Source organism: Ailuropoda melanoleuca, chromosome 17 (assembly GCF_002007445.2).
Source record: "Ailuropoda melanoleuca isolate Jingjing chromosome 17, ASM200744v2, whole genome shotgun sequence".
NCBI lineage: Eukaryota > Metazoa > Chordata > Mammalia > Carnivora > Ursidae > Ailuropoda > Ailuropoda melanoleuca.
In genome coordinates, this window is record NC_048234.1 from 6,635,048 (window position 1) to 6,656,107 (window position 21,060).

Here is a 21,060-nt window from a genome sequence, read left to right on the forward strand (position 1 = left end):
CCCCCAGGTGCTCGAACGCGGCCTGTGCTCGCTGCCCTCCCCTCCCCCCGCCCCCCCCCCCCGCCTTTGGCCTCCCTGCGGCACTTGGTTTACACCGACCTCTCTCTGTCCTGCTGCTCCAACTGACACCAACTCTGCATTTCTTGGGCGCTCTCTTTCCACTTCCCTGTGTTGGAACCCAGCGAGGTGCCTGTCCCACCTTCGCCTCCCTCTGCCTTTCTGTCTCCCCCTTTCTGCCTCCCCCAGACTCGCTGCTTCAACATGTATGGCTTCCTCGCTCCCCTCCTCCTTCCCTTTCCCGCAGGCCAGAAGTCACGAAGTGCTATGATTTTCCCTCATCTCTCTGACACCTCCCCCTCTCTCCATTCTCCACCTCGTCTCTTTTCCACATCCGTGCTGCACTTGGCCGCAACAGTCGTTTTGTGATACTACGCAGCGCTGACACAAGTATCAGGTCCAAATTTGGGAGACCCGACTCCTACGTGTATCATGTGTGCGTTCAGTCTTGGGCAATGGGCAAACTGGGGAGCTTTCAGAAACAGAGTTGCAGTGTGGTGAGCTGCCCTGGCCCACACGTTTAGAGGAATTAGAGACAGCTCCTCCGAAGAAATAAGGCTTTGGAAGAGGGAGGAGGTGTGAATCCTGGTATCTTTACAAATCTGAAAAACGAACCAGTGGAAAAGGGATTTAACATGTTCTTCTAGGTCCCAGGGCCTGAACAAGACCCAGCGTGTGAAAACTATTTCAGCTTAACCCAAGTGGAAATTTCTAAAGTTGGCTTGTCTAACAATACTACTTTATGAGTTCCTGAAGCAGCAGGGTAGCAATTTATCAGGAACATTTTAAAGGGATACCTGCAGTAGCTGTTTCTTCCAACACAAAGCGCTTTGCTTCTAGGTAAGTCAAGAGACTTTGGAAAGGAAGATGTTGAGTTTTTATCTTCAACGTTTTAGCTTTTCGCTGATCAGTACGCAAGGAGGATAACAATAATTCAAAACCTTTAGTTGGGCCACAGATAGTTTGTGAATCTGATGGAAGCTATAAATCTTTTCCCGAGGAAAATGCATGTACACATCTACAACATTTTCCACACAAATTGAGGGAGTTCATAGAGCTCTGAAGCCCATCCTCAGAATCCATGAAGCTCAGGGTAAGAATTTTAACCTTGACAGATGGCTCCTGACATGTAAGTGACACTCGGTAGCTTAATCATTTCTTTATAAACTGACAACTTGAGGAGCGCCTGGGTGGCTCAGTCAATTCAGTGTCTGCCTTCAGCCCAGGGTCCTGGGATGGAGTCCTGCACCGGGCTGTCTGCTCAGTGGGGAGTCTGCTTCTCCCTCTCCCTCTCACCCTCCCCCCAATCATGCTCGCTCTCTCTCTCTCTCTCTCAAATAAATAAAAAAATCTTTAAAAAAAAATAAAAATGGGGCACCTGGGTGGCTTAGTCGTCTGGGCATCTGCCTTTAGCTCAGGACATGATCTCAGGGTCCTGGGATGGAGCCCCATGTCGGGATCTCTGCTCAGTGGGGAGTCTTGCTTCTCCCTCTCACACTCCTGTGCTCATTCACTCTCTCAAATAAAAAAATATATATATTTAAAAAATAATAAAATAAAAAATAAAAATAAACTGGCAACTTGAGGTGAAACATGAAATTTCTCTTCTTTCTGAACAGACTGAACAACTAAAAATTATATTTTGAAAGTTGAGAGATATCTATCTCAGTTTAGAAAGTAATGGAAAGGTATCTATTTCCATTCATTTATTCACTTATTCATTCAGTAAATATTTATCAGAGGCTTCTTGTACCCAGCACGGTTCCTACAGCTGGCAATACAACAGTGAACTGAACAGATAAATTTCCTGCCCTCAACGGATTTATGTTTTGTGAAAGAGTTGGCCTATAGATAAACAAGTAATTATAAATATGTTGGATAATGATAACTGTTGTGGAGAAAATTAAATCAAGATGAGAGGGGATGCACAGTGTTAGGGATGGAGTATAATTTAATAGGATGATGAGGGAAGAGCTAACTGATAAAATGACTCAGGACCCAGACCTTAAATGAAGGAGTAAAGTTTGTGGATATCTGGAGGAGCTTTCCAGGCACAGGAAATAACAAATATCCAAGTCCTGAGACAACGAGTGCAAATAAGAGAAGAGGTATGAGGAGTGAGTCCTGGGACACATCAACATGTTAGGGTCAAGGACATAAGGAGGACCCATCAAAGGAGAAAGAGATCAAGAGGCATTGAGGTAGGAGGAAAACAAAGAGTGATGTCCTGGAGCCCAAGTGTACAAAATATTCAAAAAAAAGAGAAGGGGGCAGTAATCAACTGCGTCAAAAGCCAGTGACCAAAGATGCGATGAGGACTGAGAATCGACCATTTTGGTTTCAGCAACAGGGGGATCGCTGGTGACCCGAGCAACAGTAGCAGAGAGTGGAGAAAGCCTGAATGGGACACTTCAATGGAGAAAATTTGGAGTAACAAATAGAAATAAGTCATTCAAGAAGTTTTTTGCCATAAAGGGAAATCGCAAAACAAGACTAATTAGGCGGTATTACAGCGTGCGTATATGCTGAGTGGAATGATCTAACAGAGAGGACAAACTTGCAATGCATGGGAGGGAAGAGACAACTGGTGAACAGTATCCTTGAGCAGAGGAGAGGCTGATCGTCGAGTAAAAAAACTCCAGGGTACTCCAATCTAGGCCACGTGGGGCACCCACAGAAAACATTCTTCAACCGAAGAGAAGCTTAAAGTCAAAAATGATAAGCTGCACTAGAAACAATCCATCAAAAGGGACAGTCACCAGTTATTTTTTAAATGAGAGAAATTGCGCCCCCCAAATTAGAGATAATAGAACAATCTGAGGGGTTTTTTTAAAGATTTTATTTATTTATTTGAGTGAGAGAGAGCACAAGAGGGGAGAGTTGCAGAGGGAGAGGGAGAAGGAGACTCTCCACTGACCAGGGAGCCTGATGTGGGGCTCCATCCCAGGACCCCAAGATCATGATCTGAACTGAAGGCAGACGCTTCAGGAAGAATGAGTCACCCAGGCAGCCCATGATTTTTTTATTATTTTTAAGGAATCTTTACACCCAACATGGGCTCGAACTTACAGCCCCGAGATCAAGAGTCGCACGCTCCACTGACAGAGCCAGCCAGGCGCCCCAATCTAAAAGAGATTTTTAAGTAAGTTCTGAATTATTCAAAGAGTAAAAGAAGTAGAAACCATAAAAAACAAAACAAAACAAAAAACCGAAGAGCATTATGGAAAGAAAAGAGAGAAGGAAGGATACAACAAAACAAAACTGCAGAGTCAATTATGTTTTTTTACAAACTAAAAAATATTCACTTTGAAATTAAAAAGTCCAGTCCTCGTGACAGCAGACACAGCAAATATGCTTGCTCCTGAAACCTCTGTAGAGACGCAAAGATGGGACGCCTGTGTGGCTTGGTCCATGAGGTGTCTGCCTTTGGCTCAGGTCATGATCCCGGGGTCCTGGGATGGGGTCCTGCATCAGACTCCCTGCTCAGGGGGTAGTCTGCTTCTCCCTCTGCCTCTGCCTGCCGCTCCCCCTGCTTGGGCTGACTCTCACTTTCCCTCCTTCTCTCTCTCTGACAAATAAATAAATAAAATCTTTAAAAAAAAAAAAACTAAAGATGGATGTAAATTCGGATGGACACACGAGTGCGCCAGCAAGGCTGGACTTTAAACTGAACACATTTCTCTCTTCCTCATTCTTGAAGCCTCCCTCACCTCCCCTTCACTTGTTTTTTCTGTAGACTCCTTTGTTCCAGGAACTCAGTATCGATATTGACATCTCACTGACCTCAATGTATACTTAGTAACGAGATTCTTATGGCAGGTGGCAGCGCTGGTCATGAGACCACCTTGAAGACGTGACACCCAGCTAGCAGCATGTTCCAGATTCCTATGGAAACTGCCCAGATCCTGCATTTTCCTTTTAAACCCCTCAGCCTTTCACCCCAGAGAGGCTTGTAGTCTTGGAGGCATTAGCCTGCTACAGCCTCCTGGGCCTGGCAAAGTGGTAAACTACCTTTCTTCTTTACACCCAAACTGTCTTCACGTTTCATATTTTGGCTCTGTAGCACAGAGGTCGGTTTTCAACAACACTCCCACTGTAAAAATAAGGAAACTGAGATCAGGAGGGGTCTGTGCCTAACTCAAAACCACAAAGACATTCAGTTGCTGGCCCTAAATTTAAACTTTTTTTCTGACTCCAAATTTCATGTTCTTGCCGCTCTCTGCTGCATAATGCCCCAGGATAGAGCTGGGCAGTGAGGACATACCGCCTCAAAGAGATTGTGTAAGCTTTGGGAGTCCTATGGGAGATCTCTTAGGAGAAAAATTTATGATGAATTTAAGAATGAAGTTAAATTGCATGAGATTACAGTGGGTAACTTCAGTTATCTCATTAAAATTCACTGAGGGGAACCTGTGAGGCTTGGTCGGTGAAGTGTCTGCCTTCAGCTCAGGTCATGATCCCAGGGTCCTGGGATCGAGTCCCACATCCGGCTCCCTGCTCAGCGGGGAGTCTGCTTCTGCCCCGCCCTCTGCTTGCTGCTCCCCCTGCGTGTGCCCGCTCTCTCTCTTTCCCTGTCAAATAAATAAATAAAATCTTAAAAGAAAAAATTCGCTGAAACCTAGGAACAGAGATTTGAAAAGGGATGTTGACTTCAGCTGGGGGAGATTCAGTTTGAATCGAGTTTAAGGAATGGGGGATACCAGTGGAGGCTGTATGGAAATGGTAACCACATGGACTGAGCAGGAAAGGGAGGCTGGAACAGCAACCAGTCTTAATACTCTTCCTGTGACATCAAGATGTGGTTTGTAAGCTGCTGACTTCATTGGACCAAACCGTGATTTAATTCATGGCAAATGGAAGCCCCATCATCTTCTATGGTCTATTTAGAGAGTGTTTAACAAAATGCTGTGTTGTGGGGTTTTTTTCTTGGGTTTTGTTTTTTTTTTTTTTTTCTGGTGAGGAGAAGTCCTAGCATATCACCTGTGTTATGGGGGGGTGTCCTGAAAGAGGTCTTTGAGATGTTCAAGAAGGTTCAGGTGGGGCTGAGAGAGTATTTCTTAGGTGCTTACAGGTGACACAAGGGACCACAGACCTGCCTGGAGAAATCTGAGTCCTTCTTAAAAAAAAAAAAAATCTGTGGAAAATCGTGATGCTTCTCTAACCAAACCAAATTCCTGATGACCTAAAATGTCTTTAGACAAGGGGTTCTCAGTCTGAGGCTTCAGGATTTCAATGACCAATGCCCCTTAGTGCAGGTGTTTTTAGGCATAGGAATTTTTCTGGAGACTTCCTCAAATGGATCTATGTTTTTTTTAAGTATGAAAAGTTATTGCATGCTTAGGCAGATGCCTTCAAAGATCTAAACCCATGGAGCTGGAGAGATGAGAAAGAAACTCAGCTCCACGAGTATTGAATAAAATGGACTGGGGCGCCTGGGTAGCGCAGTTGTTAAGCGTCTGCCTTCTGCTCAGGCGTGATCCCAGGGTCCTGGGATCGAGCCCCACGTCAGGCTCCTCCGCTGGGAGCCTGCTTCTTCCTCTCCCACTCCCCCTGCTTGTGTTTCCTCTCTCACTGGCTGTCTCTCTCTGTCAAAAAAAAAGAATAAAATGGACTGAACTGTCCACTCATTTGTCATATGCTGAGCAGACTGGAGTCACAGTTTGGGAGGTACCCATGGGACACCTCCCAGGTGCCCTAGAAATGTACATTTAAATCCACTATCATTGATGACGAACATCATCTTAACTATACATGTATGTATATTTGTATACATTGTATATACTTATATATACAAAAATGTCTACTTATATATGCTGTCTGTAAGAATATATATGCATGTATATGTATGTATTATTACACCTGCAAATATAAGTATATATATTCTATGTAAATATGTATGTATATGTGATAGTGCATATATATATAAATTATTAAATATATACAAATTATAACTATGTAGAGATTATATAATATAGATTATATATAGGGAGATTATATAATACAGATTATATATATAATATAGCCAGAAAAAAAATATATCTAGAACATGAAGATAATTTTTCAGCAATGTTTAAGGTCATACAATATCCTATCAAGTACTAAATCTGATGAAAAATGTTTGGGGACACCTAGGTGGCTCAGTCAGATGGGCATCTGCCTTCAGCTCAGGTCATGGTCCCAGGGTCCTGGGATCGAGCCCCGTGTTGGGCTCCCTGCTCTGTGGGGAGCCTGGTTCTCCTCCTCCCCACTTGTGTTCTCTCTCTCTCTCAAATAAATAAATAAAATCTTCTAAAAGAAAAGAAAAGAAAAGAAAAGAAAAATGTTTGGTATCCTCTTATGAGGTCCTAATGAATGAAAATCAATACACAGAAATGTTCCATATAAAAAGTTTCAGAACTATCATTTTAAGCCTGCAGGTTAACATTCTTAAAATGCAAGGCGGGGGCGGCTGGGTGGCTCAGTCAGTTAAGTGTCTGCCTTTGGCTCAGGTCATGATCGCAGGGTCCTGGGATCGAGCCCCACATCAGCTCCCTGCTCAGCCGCTCCCTCTGCTTGTGCTCTCTCACTCTCTCTCTCAAATAAATAAATAAAATCTTAAAAAAAAAAACAAAAAAACAAGGTATTGGGGCACCTGGGTGGCTCAGTCTGTTAAGCGTTCATGAGCTTTGCTTAAGCTATCATGAGCGTCCAACTCATGATTCCAGCTCAGGTCAGGAGATTAAGCCTTGCATCGGTCTCCACGCTCAGCTCGGAGTCTGCTTGGGATTATCTCTCTCCCTCTCCCTCTGTCCCTCCCCCACTCACCCTGCTTTCTCTAAATAAATAAATAAAATCTTTTAGAAAAATGCAATGTATCTTCCAATTAGTTTAAAATTAGTTGCAAGAGGTGCTGACTTATAACAGGGACTATGGAAATTAGTAGCCCCATTTCATGAAAACTTCTGCTTAATTAGCAGATGGTACTGAAACATGAATATGTACTGTCAATGATGTACTTTTTCCATTTGGAAGTTTTGTGTGATTTTTCACTTATGGCAACCATTAACACTAATGTCAAAAATAAACTTAGGATGGCTCGGTTGGTTGAGCATCTGCCTTCAGCTCTGGTCATGATCCCAAGGTCCTGGGATCAGGTCCCACATCGGGCTCCCTGCTCAGTGGGGAGTCTGCTTCTCCCTCTCCTTCTGCCCCTCCTCTCCGCTCCTGCTCTCCCTTTCTCTCTCAAATAAATAAATAAAATCTTTTAAAAATTTTTTTAAAAATAAAAAATAAACTTAGAACCAGACCTGAAAAATCTCTGTATAACAGAGTGTAAACCAAGAATTGATCAGAGAAGGCGGCATACTTATTTCTTTTCACTATATTTTTTTGAGAACATTACTCGGTGAGAAAAATAAATATTTGAAAAAAAATCAGCCTTCCCTGACTTTTATTTTGCATATGTTTTATAATATAGGCTATAAAGGCAAAATAATCCATGTATATTATTTATGAATAATACACCTACAAATAGCTGCTACCTAACCCCCAATTTTTTTTTACTGGTGAAGAATGCTTGATTAGAAAAGACTGGAGCCCACAAGCCCACTGCTCTAAATCAGGCTTCTCAAGTCCAGCTGCACACCAGACTCATACAGAAAGCATGTTAAACCCGGATTTCTTGCCTTCATCCCTAACCCAATTCTCTGATAGGTGGGACATGGATATACAATTTTTTTCCCCTCAAGTAGGCTCCATGCATGGAGCCCAACGTGGGACTTGAACTCATGACCCTGAGATCAAGATCTGAGTGGAGGTCAAGAGTCAGCTGCAGGGGGCACCTGGGTGGCACAGCGGTTAAGCGTCTGCCTTCGGCTCAGGGCGTGATCCCGGCGTTATGGGATCGAGCCCCAGATCAGGCTCCTCTGCTATGAGTCTGCTTCTTCCTCTCCCACTCCCCCTGCTGTGTTCCCCCTCTCGCTGGCTGTCTCTATCTCTGTTGAATAAAGAAATTAAAAAATCTTTAAAAAAAAAAAAAGAGTCAGCTGCTTAGCCAACTGAGCCACCCAGGCTCCTCTGGATAGATGACTTTTATTTTTTATTTTTTTAGATTTTATTTATTTACTTGAGAGAGAGAGAACAAGAGAGAGCGAGAAAGGGCAAGTGAGAGAGAGAGCAAGAGCAGGGAAAGGAGCAGAAGAAGAGGGAAGAAGAAGCAGACTCCCCAATGAGTAGGGAGCCCAATGCGGGACTTGAACCCAGGACCCCAAGATCATGACCTGAGCCGAAGGCAGACACTTAACCGACTGAGCCACCCAAGCGCATATGATTTTTAAACTAATTTCCAAAGGGATGCTTTGGGCATTGATCTGAGGAGATCTCAGATCTATACTGAGCGCCCAGGATAGATGATTGTCTATTAACTCAAACTTTAAGAGACAAACAGATCTAGTGAGTTTCCAGAACTTACTTGGGCAGGAATAATGATAACACAGCAAAGAGAGTACCACAGTTGACTGGTAATCAGGAAGCTAAAACAGAAGTTTTAGTGCCGACTTTAATCCGTGAAACCTCTTAGCATGGAAACCTCTTTAGGGTCATAGTGTGGCCACCTTTTTGTGCCTCAGTCCTCTCATGGGTAAAATGAGAGATGTGATGCCACCTGCTTCTTCGGATTGTTAAGAGAATTTACTGAAATGATGTATGTGAAATACGTACGATGGTGCCTGGCATGCAGTAAAATCTTGTTGTTACTGGTATCCTAATATTTATGTACCATCCATTTTAGAATGGATTTGTGAAAAGAATGGTAATAAAAAAAATTATTACATCTGAGCATAAGCGTTTTTGCCAGTGTTTCGGTATTATGCCCAAAAATCCGAGAAGAAAAAAAACACTTTGGGGTGATTAGAGATGTGGAAAGTCTCAACTAAATGAATTTAGTTATGTAAACCATGACAGTCTGCAGAGTGTAATAAATATCATCTATTTCTTCAAGATTACAAGTTTTCCCAAAGAAAACTGTGGATGTCATCTCACAGAGATACCCAGCAATCTACAGCTCATGCTGTTTTTGGTGACAGGCCCAATCTTGATTTTATTTTATTTCTGTTTGTTTAGGGCCTGCCTCTGCTTCTGAGCTTAATCTCTGTCCTTGTAGATATCAAGATTTCAGCTCTCCCCATTAAGAAGAGGGTTAGGTCCAAAATTCACTGAATGCTGGGCTCAAACCTGGTCAACACTCTTTCTATATGATGATTCCCTTTTCAAATTTCAGTTCGTGCCAGAAAAAGAGCTCCAGCGGTTTTTTTTTTTTTTTTTTTTTTTTTTTTTTTTTTTTTTTAAAAATGCAGGTCTAGAAAGCATCTGACTCTGTGGGTGATCCTTCTTCTCATGATAAAGCCCAGGGCCCCTTGAAAATCTGGGGAGTTCTATTCAGGTAACAACCTTAGACGATTGAGCAAGAGGACTCAGACCACCCCTTACACTTTCCATTGCCCAGAATTCTCCTTCTCTGGTCCCCATAAGTGCCTCATCTTGACCCCTTGCTAACGGGCTTCTGTTTGTTGTATGGTCATTTGTTGGCACCCATTTACCTCCTTTGCTTTAGGCTGCATGACCCTTTGCTAAGATGATGAGCCTGCCAACATTGGACAACCAGCCCTTGCCCTTGCCATGTCTGTGACATTTACCTCTACGGGATTGCCAGGACTCCCGAAAATCCCATCAGCGTTGAACAGTGGGAAGCCCCATCTGTCCCTGCTGTCTGATGCTAGGGTTGGCTGGACATCTGCCCATGTGCAGCTTCTGTCTGCCCTGGGTTTTTCAGATTGAACTTGCCTCCCTCTGACAGAAGCTTCCAAAGCATGTGCTGACTCCTGAAGGTCTCCTAGATCAATAAGAGAAGCAAGCTCTTTCTTCCCTTGGGGAGATCACAAGACAGGTGACTCATCTGTCACTGCTAATTAGCAGAAAGGGTCTGGATATTGGAGAACACACGGAGAAAAAAGGATTGGGATTAACCAGACACAAGGGTTCATTAAAAAAAACCAAAAAACTGTTTTCCCAGAATGTAGCCTATTCATGAGGTAGAGAACAGAGAGAAAATGAAGTTAATCAGCAGTGGTAGCCCGTCTTAGAAAGTCTTGAAAAGGGCCGCCACAGCAAGATTCGGGTCTCCCATGGAGACCTGTAGAAGAAACAGCGTGCAGCCAAAGGCACACACACAAAAAAAGACCATCTTGGAAGGACCTGGTTACCAAGAATTGGCGTGGAATGTATTCTTTCTCTCTCTTTGTTTTTTTAAGATTTTATTTGTTTATTTGACAGAGAGCCAGTGAGAGAGGGAACACAAGCAGGGGGAGTGGGAGAGGAAGAAGCAGGCTTCCATCGGAGCAGGGAGCCCAATGCGGCGCTCGATCCCAGGACTCTGGGGTCACGCCCTGAGCCAAAGGCAAACGCTTAACGACTGAGCCACCCAGGTGCCCCTCTTTTTTTTTTTTTTTTAAGATTTTATTTATTTATTTGAGACAGAGAGAGAGTGCCCAAGCAGGGGGGAGGGAGAGGGAGAAGCAGAAGCCGATTCCCTGCTGAGCAGGGAGCCCGATGTGGGGCTTGATCCCACAACCTTGAGATCACGACCTGAGCCAAAGCCAGACGCTTCACCAACTGAGCCACCCAGGCACTCCTGGATGGTGTTCTTTATAGCTTACAGAATTCTATCCAAGATCCCTTCTCTCTGATGCCAGTGTGGACCCTCTAAACCAGGAGCTGCAAACTGGCAGCCAGTATTTCGTGTAGCAAGCACAATTTTAACACTTTTTTCTTTGAATGGGAATGCCCTTTATGGTGCATGTTTTCCATTCACCCTAAGTCTGACCATCCCTTTAAATCAGATCTCTTTACCTATTCACAGTACCTTACTACCTGGCCTCCGAAGGCGTTTGCACACGATTGCTCAGGAATATTATCTAGAACACAGGAGATGAGAGGTTAATGATGCCCACCTTGGACTCTGGGTATTAGAGCCCACTGGGGGATGCCTGAGTGCTTTGCTGGCCAGAGGATCTTGGGGGCACTTAGGAGGAAAGGCAAGTCTGAGTACTTACAGACTAGACAGGGTACTGCCCTTGTCAGAGCCTTATTCCTAGTCAGTACATTCACAGTGCTTCATCTGTCTGAGCCGCTAGGCATGTAGGAACTCCTCCAATTTTCGTATTTTTCTGGGGGAACTCCGAAGAGAGAAATACTAAGGAATTGGTTCAGGTCAACAGACTAGAATTTAGCCAAGGTATATTGTAACTATATTTCCAGAATCCGAATTCAGATCTCATGGTTCAAAACTGGGAACATAGTATTTGAAATTGTGACTGCCCTGGAAAAATCATGACACAGGAGAACTAGCGTTATATAGATCACAGCCCGTGTGCACTGCGAGCAAAAGAAGGGAAGGAAGGAGTTAGAATCACAAGTCCCATCTGGGAAAGGGAAACAAGTATTTGGGGTTGTATTCAACTCTGAAGTGGGATCTGGGCTTCTTTCTCAGAGTCCACTGAACGATCTTTGATTTCCTCCATGTACCTGAGAGCGTACAAAGTTGCCCCTTGAACAACATGGGTTTGAACTGCATGAGTCTACTTGCACCTGAATTTTTTTCAATAAATACAGTATTGCAAATGTATTTCTTTTCCTGTGATTTTCTTTTTTTCCTTTTTTAAAAAAGATTTATTTATTTATTTTGGGGGGAGTGGGGAGGAACAGAGGAAGAGGGAAAGAGAAAGTCCCAAGGAGACTTTACCCTGAGTAAGGAGCCTGACACAGGGCTCCATTCCACGACCCTGAGATCGCGACCTGAGACAAAACCAGGAGTCAGATGCTTAACCAACTGTGCCACCCAGGTGCCCCTTGTGGTTTTCTTTTCTTTTCTTTCTTTCTTTTTTTTTTTTTTTAAGATTTTATTTATGAGAGAGAGAGAGAGGACGAGCAGGGAAAGGGTCAGAGGGAGAGGGAGAAGCAGACTACACACTGAGCAGGGAGCCCAGCACAGGGCTTGATCCCAGGACCCTGAGACCATGACCTGAGCTGAAGGCAGATGCTTAACCAACTGAGCCACCCAGGCACCCCACCCCTTGTGACTTTCTTAATAACGTTTTCTTTTCTTTAGCTTACTTTATTGTAAGAACACAATATATAATACATATACAAAATATGTGTTAATCAACTATGTTATTGGTAAGGCTTCTAGTCAACAGTAGGCTATTAGTAGTTAAGATTTTAGGGGGCCAAAAGTTATACATGGATTTTCCACTGAGCGTGTGGATGGGTCAGCACCTCCAACTCACGTTATTCAAAGGTATATTCAAAGAGATATGGACTGGGGCTCCTGGGTGGCACAGCGGTTAAGCGTCTGCCTTCGGCTCAGGGCGTGATCCCGGCGTTAAGGGATCGAGCCCCACATCACTCTTCCGCTATGAGCCTTCTTCTTCCTCTCCCACTCCCCTTGCTTGTGTTCCCTCTCTTGCTGGCTGTCTCTATCTCTGTCGAATAAATAAATAAAATCTTAAAAAAAAAAAAAAGAGATATGGACTGGTGTACACAACCTTCTTTGTGAGCCTGTGTGTCCCTACAGGGCCACTGCTAGAATCACTCACACCACCCAAGTTTGAAAACTAAGAGAACCAATGAACTTCTAAGTAAAATAGTATTATCAATGAATTTTGCTATATAAATCTAGTAATAAATATCTACTGAATGAATTCTTAAAACATTTATCATCTACATATCTTATAATTCCTCAGTATTCAAGTAGAATGGAAACAGAATAAAAACTCAGTACATTTCTGATTTAATAAAAAAATAAATACTTTTTGTAAGTAAAATAGTATATACATATAAGGAAAAGACATATCTTTTTTTTTTTTTTTTTAGATTTTATTTTTTTNTTTATTTATTTGACAGAGATAGAGACAGCCAGCGAGAGAGGGAACACAAGCAGGGGGAGTGGGAGAGGAAGAGGCAGGCTCATAGCGGAGGAGCCTGATGTGGGGGCTCGATCCCATAACGCCGGGATCACGCCCTGAGCCGAAGGCAGACGCTTAACCGCTGTGCCACCCAGGCGCCCCAAGACATATCTTTTTATAAAACAGTTCAAATATAATTTGTGTTTTTGAGTCTTTTTAAAATGTAACTGTTTAAAAGACTATAAATATGTAGTAATAAATATTTTGTAACTGTTTTATAAGAATGCTTGTTACAACAGCAAAAGAAAGGACAGCCATCATTCCTGGTTTAACTACATATTAATTAACTGATTTTCTCTAGATACTACCCCCACAATGTTCACAAATTATAAGCTACCAAGGAGTATATAATGAAAAGATTTTCTCCCAATCCAGTTTCTCTCTCTTGGGACAGTTAATATTTTTAGTCTTTTGAGTATCCTTCCAAATACGTTTTAAGCAAGTATGCATATATTAAATATACACATCCCCTCTTTTCACACAAATAGTAATATACTAACCACGGTGTTCTTCATCTAGCTTTTTCACTTAACATTGTATATAGTAAATCATTCCATATCACTCCACAAAGAGATTTCTTATTTTTACATCTGCAAAGTATTCCCTCTGCATTTATTTAATTGTTCACCTACTAAAGGACATTTTGTGTGATTCTAATATTTTGCTGTAAAAATGCTATACTCAATATCCTTATATGAAGTTTTGCAAACATAAGAGTATCTGCAGGAATAAGCTTCTAGAAGTATAATCTATGGGCTAAAGGGAAATGCATTTGTAATTTTGATAGAAATTGCTACAGTGTCCTCCAATGAGTTGTGCAAATGTGTATTCCCACCAGCAATGTATAGAATACCAGTTTTCCACACTCTCTTCAACATATTATGTTATTAAACTTTGCTTGTTAGGTAATTGAAACAGTGATCTGGTGTGGCTTTAATGTGCATTTTGCTTACTTTGAGTGAGGTTAAACATCTTTGCATTTTTAAGAGACATGTATATTCCTTTTTGGAGACCTGTCTACTTGATATCCTTGGCTTATTTTTCTATCAGTTTATTGGCCTTTTTCTTGTTGATTTATGGGAACTCTTTATTAGTGAAATTAACCCTTTACCTGTGTTACAAGTCAAAACATAACTTCCTCAGTTAGTTGTGTCTTTTGATGTGTATATTGTGGTTTTTTGCCAAGAAGACTTAAAGATTTTTCATTTTTTTAAAAAAAATTATATATTTATTTGTTAGAGAGAGAGCACACACAAGCAGGGGGAGTGGCAGGCAGAGGGAGAAGCAGGCTCCCTGCTGAGCAAGGAGCCTGATGTGGGACTCCATCCCAGGACCCTGGGATCATGACCTGAGCCAAAGGGAGACGCTTAACAGACTGAGCCACCAGCCATACCAGAGATTTTTCTCTTAATTGACTTTGTGTCATGCTTAGGAAGGATGGGTTCATTTTATATGTTAATAGTTTCTTTTTTTTCCTTTTACACTAATATATTTTATTCATTTGGAACTTATTCTGAATTAAAGTTCGAGGTATGGATTGAAATTTACTTCTTTCCAGATTTCTACCTTCGAATGAGATCCTACTTTTAATTATATTATATTCTTATAAGTATTTGAGCTTATTTCCTATCTTCCTAATCAGTTCCATCTGTCGGTCTGTTCATGTGCCAGTTCCATAAAGTTTTAATCATTGTAGATTTAAAATACTTTAATATCTTGCAGAGCTAAATCCCCTTCTTCTTCTTCTTTTTCAGACTTTTTTGGGGAGACTATTGCAGTTTACTTTTCCATATGAACTTTATAATGAGCTTGTCCAGTTTCATTCAGATGATGAGTAGGAAATCTTTTTTTTTTTTCTATGAAGTGTGACCAACCCATAGAAAAACATTATTGGGGGTCATTTCAGAAGTAAAAAGTAACTTTATTTAGGTTTTACAGTAATGACAAATGTCCATTTTCATCCTCCTGAATTAAAGAAGGGGATCAATAAAATTTCCCTTACTCAATATAATAAATTAAGGAAATTTACTTCAAATCCACATTAAGGAAAGCTTAGATCAGTATTTCTCAACCAGGTCATATGGTATGTGAATTAAAGCTCAAAGCTGTTACAAAAAAACACAATGAAACAAAACAATGTTACTAAATTCAAACCAGATATTGTTACTTAATCTCAAAACAAAAACCACAATGTCCTCCCCTAAATAATTATTAAGTCCTAAGATCTTGACTCAGTGAGAGATGCCTGTGGGGTCTCACGTCAGTCCACAGTAATATATGTCTTTGCTCATGAGAACCCTCTATGGCTGTACCCTAGGTGAGTCCTTTCTTTTATTATTATCGTTTTTTAAAGATTTTATTTATTTATTTATTTATTTATTTATTTATTTATTTATTTAAGAGAGAGAGAGAGAGAGCACGAGCAACGGAGGAGCAGAGGGAGAGGGACAAGCAGTACAGAGCTGGACACGGGCCTTGAACCCACAACCCTGAGCTCATGACCTGAGCCAAAATCAGGAGTCAGACACTTAACCGACTGAGCCACCCAGGTGCCCCGATTCCTTTCTTTTCGATAAGTTTCAGTAATTTCTGATTTTATAGGAAACCTACCCCCACTAGATAAATTAGTTGGACAAGTTTATACTTAGTCATTAGAGGTTTGTGATTTTGCTGAAGGAAGCGAGGCAATTTAGCAATATGTCTAAATTTTTGCACTTTTTTGTTCTATTGATTTTCATTTTCCCCTAATATTTTATTATGAAAAATTTCAAACAATGGAAAAGATCATTGTTCACATCAGTCTACCCAATGGATTTTGTCATTAACATTGTATTACATTTACCATTAACATTGTATTACATTTACCATTAACATTGTATTACATTTACCATTAACATTGTATTACTCTTGTTTTAGCACGTATATATCCATTTATCCATCCCACTATCCTTTCATTCAGCTGTCTTGTTTTTGACACATTTCAAAGTAAATTACAGATATGAGTATATGTCCTCTTGAAGACTTTCCATTCATATCACTTGATTTTTATTTCTAGTTTTTTCTTCCAATGTATATTTATATCCCTTGAAATGCACAAATCTAGATCATTCATTTGCAGCATTTTGATAAGCGTTTGCACTTGTGTAACTCAATCCCTGTCAAGGTATAGAACATGACCATTACCTTAGAAAGTTCCCTCCTGCCCTTTCCCAGTCAATCATGCTCCACTCCCTCCTTCCCCAAAAGGTGCCCAATTTTTTGTTTTGTTTTGTTTGTTTTAGTTTCATTGTGTGTGTGTGTGTGTGTGTGTGTGTGTGTGTGTTAATAGTGAAGATAGATGAACAGAATACAGAATATGAGGACAAGCTGTGGGTATATAGGGCTGGTACATGAGAATCATAGCTTTCTAGCATATATTCATATCTGGTCAGATGATGGCTAATACTATCAATATTACTTTTCACTTAGTGACTTACAGTGAGGTATTTCCATTTTTTTCACTCTTACAAATAATTGTATGATGAACATTTACCCATAAATCTTTATATGCATGTATGATTATTAATAAGCATAATTAGTTAACATCTTTTAGCTGAACTGACAGAACTTCAGTTCTTTTAATGACAGTTAAAAGCTTCTCACGTGCTGTTTATTTCCAATTAAATACAGTGCTCAATCAATATCTAGAAACCCACACAGCTTGCAGCCCTCTGCCTGGAGAGGCAAAATCAGTCATTGGATGACCTGGTCTTGAGTCCTCAGTGATTGGAGGTGGACAGGAGATGGGTTTTGCTCAATGCCAACTGCTGAGCCCTTATAAGAGATATCTGGTGATTGTTCCAGCCAAATAGTGGTGTTTGACCCTTACTTTCTCGGAGGCTGAAATTGGGGTCCAAAATGGAAATCTAGTTATACTTACTTTTACCTTATTTGGAATGTGAAGTGAAACATGTCTTTGTAATCTAACCATTGAGACATAGGTATTGAAAAGAACCAACAAGCCAAATTTCTAAACAAAGGTGCTCTCAGCTGGAGATAGGCACGTTACTTTTCTCTGCACCCTTTTTTGGGACAAGGCATTCTGATATTGACGTACATTGCTCATAGCAATGGTCTTAATCTGTTACTCCCATCCTCTTTAATGACAGAGAAATGTTATTACATGGCAGAGCCAAGTTCATGTGGGGGTTTTCTCAAGAGGCTCTTCTAAATGTGAATTTTTACAAAGATTTATTTATTTATTTATTTATTTATTTATTTATTTATTTATTTATTTATTTATAAGTAATCTCTATACCCAGTGTGGGGCCTGAACTCACAATCCCAAGATTAAGAGTCACAAGCTCTTCTGGGGCGCCTGGGTAGTGCAGTCGTTAAGCATCTGCCTTCAGCTCAGGGCGTGATCCCGGCGTTCTAGGATCGAGTCCCACATTGGGCTCCTCCACTGGGAGCCTGCTTCTTCCTCTCCCACTCCCCTGCTGTGTTCCCTCTCTCGCTGGCTGTCTCTCTGTCACATAAATAAATAAAATCTTAAAAAAAAAATAAAAAGAGTCACAAGCTCTTCTGACCCAGCCAGCCAGGTATCCTGTGAATTTCTTGCTTATTGGTACTTATTGCCTCGTTGGCTTTCCGTCTCCCCAAATACTATGCCAGCTACTATTATTATTACTTAAAGGGCTATCCTTATAAGCAATTCATTTTCTGAGCCATGTATGAGTTTTTTTATGCCGCCATAACCAAGTAACACAGACTGGGGTGGCTTAAACAACAGAAATTTATTTTCTCACAGCCCTGGAGGCTGGAAGTCTGAGGTCAAGGTGTTGGCAGGACTGGTGTCTTCTGAGGCCTCTCTCCTTGGTTTGTAGATGGCCACCTCTTCCCTGTGTCTTCACATAGTTTTCCCTCAGTGTGTGTCTGTGTCTTATTCTCTTTAAAAGGACACCAGACATATGGCATTAGGGCACACCTATATGACTTCACTTTACCCTAATCACCTCTCTAAAGACTTTGTCTTGAAATGTAGTCACTTACAGAAAATTTTTTTTCAGGGGGGACACAATTCACCCCATACTGAATGATAAAACACAAATATAAGAAAAATATGAGCATAAGAAAAGGTAAAAAGACTGTAGCTTTGCCAGTTTGAACAAATCAAGGTTGTTCCTCATTTTTGCCCATATGCAGACCTAATTATGGGCAGACCTAATTGATGGTTTGAACAATTCTAACTGTAACTTTAAAAATTTTTCTTTGAAGATTATTTATTTATTTATTTATTTATTTGAATGAGAGAGAGAGAGAGCGACAGCACAAGCAGGGGGAAGGGTAGAGGGACAAGCAGACTCCTCACTGATCAGGGAGCTGATGCGGGACTTGATCCCAGGACCCTGGGATCATGACCTGAGCCGAAAGCAGATGCTTAACCGACTGAGCCACTCAGACACCCACTAAATGTAACTTTTTATGTATAATCTAAAGTAATACGAGAACACTGCATGTTTTTTAAAAAATTTCCTAGCAGTTGCCTAATCTCTAGGATTTCTATCAAAGAAACAGTAAGTTTTATAAAAGAAATATATATAATTGGAAAAGGGGGCTAGTAGCACTTTACATAATAATACTGTGAATAAATTAACTATCCACATCAAAGAATGGGAGTGGGATTCTTATGGTATTTATGGGGATGGGAAGACCAAAAGTCCTCCAAGCTATTTTTTGGTACCGCTCCCATCTCCAAAGAGCTGGAAATGAGAAATGAGGTGACATACACACACAACAGTGACATTTAGAGAACAGGGACTGGTTGGGAACCCTACTGGCAGATACTGGAATAAAGTGTCTGAAAATTGCTTAAATAGAACCATTTCGTATCTGGTCATGCTGCGTCTGGGGCTTGATGATGACAAGATACTATATTTGGTTCATTTGTCAGCAAAACTATAGGGCTGTGGAAGCTTTTTCTTAATCTGCCAAAGTGGCCAAGCCAATGGAAATGCAAAACAATGGTGTGGGAAGGGCAATCCCTTCTTTTCCTGCATCAATCTTTTCTAAGTATTGGTAAGTTGTGTTCACAGTTTGAAAGAACTACATCATTTGATTTTTGATACGAATCCCTCCAGGCACTAAAATATAAACCCCAAAGAATATAAACCTCCAGTCTGCACCTTCAAAGGAGAGGATGGTAGGGAGCCACAGATCCTTCTTTTCTTTGTCACTTGTTCTCTTCTTATCAGCACCATGCAGAAGATATAGACAGAATATTTAGCCTGTACTCGGGATGGACAGCCTGGATGGGAACCTTTTCTTTTCAGTTCTTATAAGGTATCCCCACGAAGGACCCCACATTTAGGATTCCCCAGGACCAACAGGGGCAAGATGGGCTACTGATTCTTAGATGGGGATTCGGCAGTGTTTATAATGACTTAGACTTGAGATATTGCTCGGTCAGCCAAACCCTTGAGGGGAGTTCTGAGGCAGAGTGGAAAATGAAAGCCTCTCCACTTAAGAACATCTACCCATCTTCAATATCCCTTTATTGCCTCCCCAGTTTACTTTTCCTAAGCCCTATCTCCAGCCACTGTTATCAACTGAGCAATCATGATGAGGCTGAGGTGGGGTTTACAGCAAGAAGGCGGAGCTCTTTTGACCAAGGACACACTTCCAACATGCTATGAAGGAGTTCCAGCACAGATAAGGTCTGTGCGGAAGAAGGTTGGAGAAGGAGGTCCTCGTGTGCATTGTACACGCTTCCAAAGGGCAGGGGTCATCCAGCTCCATGGTTCAGACTACTTGCGATGTTCTATCGTTGGTCATTCTATTACGGGAAGAGATACCTCTACCCAGACACCCAGGTCTCCACTTTCCCAATCACATTTCCATTGGCCCAGAAACTCTCAGCCTCACACAGGACTATTTTGCAGCTTTTATCTGCTGCCTTCCTAAAATCAAAGTCTCTGTGCAAAGCAATGAAGAAACTTGATTTTTATGGGGGAGGCTGTCATTTTATGTAGTTCATAATAATGACCACACCTGGTCTTACAAGGTGCAGAGGAGGTGGGTGAGGGAACCCAGTGTGTATTGAGGGGAAGATGGTGATGTAAATAGTATATTTGGGGAGGCCAGGGAATGTTGGGTGCTTAAGACACTGTTTTTCAGATTTAATGTCTATACAAATTACGCGGGGGATAGAATGAAAATGTAGCTTCCGATTCGTAGTTTCAGGGTGAGTCCTAGACTGTACTTTGAGTGGCACCCCCTGGCAACCCCCAGGCCAGTGTAGAGGGTTGGGGCGTTAGGCAGAGTTTAACAGTAGCTTCAGATGGAACCACAGCTAGAGCCAACTCCCCTCTGGACAAGCCACCTCAGATACTGGACAGGAAGCATGACCCCTGGGATCCTTTTCAGCTTTATCGCTCTAAACTAATTTCAGGTTCTGAGGTTTCCAACAAGGAGGTTTTTTTTTTTTTTTTTTTTTTTAAGTAGGCTCCATGCCCGTAATGGAGCTGGAACTCACGACCCCGAGATCAAGAGTCCCATGCGCCACCAACTGAGCCAGCCAGGTGCCCCCCCCAACGGGGTTCTTAAACTTTTGGGGTCACAGGCCTCTGTGGAAACGATGAAACCCCTGTGTCCCCTAACCTCCCCGGCGCACACACACTCCTAATGGTGCAAACCGCCTTAGGCCCCGCGGGCCGGCCCGCAGCCCTGGGGGCAGCACTCCCGCCCGCCTTCCCTCAGGGTCGGGCACCCGCGCCCTGGGCGGTTCTGCGGATTCGCAGCTGGCCGGGCTCCGCGTCAGGCGCGGGCGGGGGCGTGCCAGGGGGCGTGTCCGGGGCGGGAAGGGGGCGGGGCCAAGGCGGGCGCTAGCCGCGCCCCTCGCGTGCGAGAGGCCGAGCTTGCTGCATTGGCCGCCGCGGCGCCGCTCGGCTCCTCACTCCCAACAATGGCGGCTCCGAGCCCGAGCGGCGGCGGCGGCTCCGGGGGCGGCAGCGGCAGCGGCACCCCC

General features: G+C 42.3%; 1 protein-coding gene across 1 annotated transcript in view; it reads left to right on the plus strand.

Annotated features, from left to right (window-relative positions):
- The first annotated feature begins 19,332 nt into the window (after positions 1–19,332).
- The window catches only part of MAP2K4 (mitogen-activated protein kinase kinase 4), a 152,696-nt gene continuing 150,968 nt past the window's right edge, over positions 19,333–21,060 (plus strand). Inside the window, exons 1-2 of the mRNA XM_034647282.1 lie at positions 19,333–19,376; positions 20,793–21,052. Of these exons, the coding sequence (XP_034503173.1) occupies positions 19,333–19,376; positions 20,793–21,052 (304 nt within the window). The remainder of the gene's footprint in view (positions 19,377–20,792; positions 21,053–21,060) is intronic.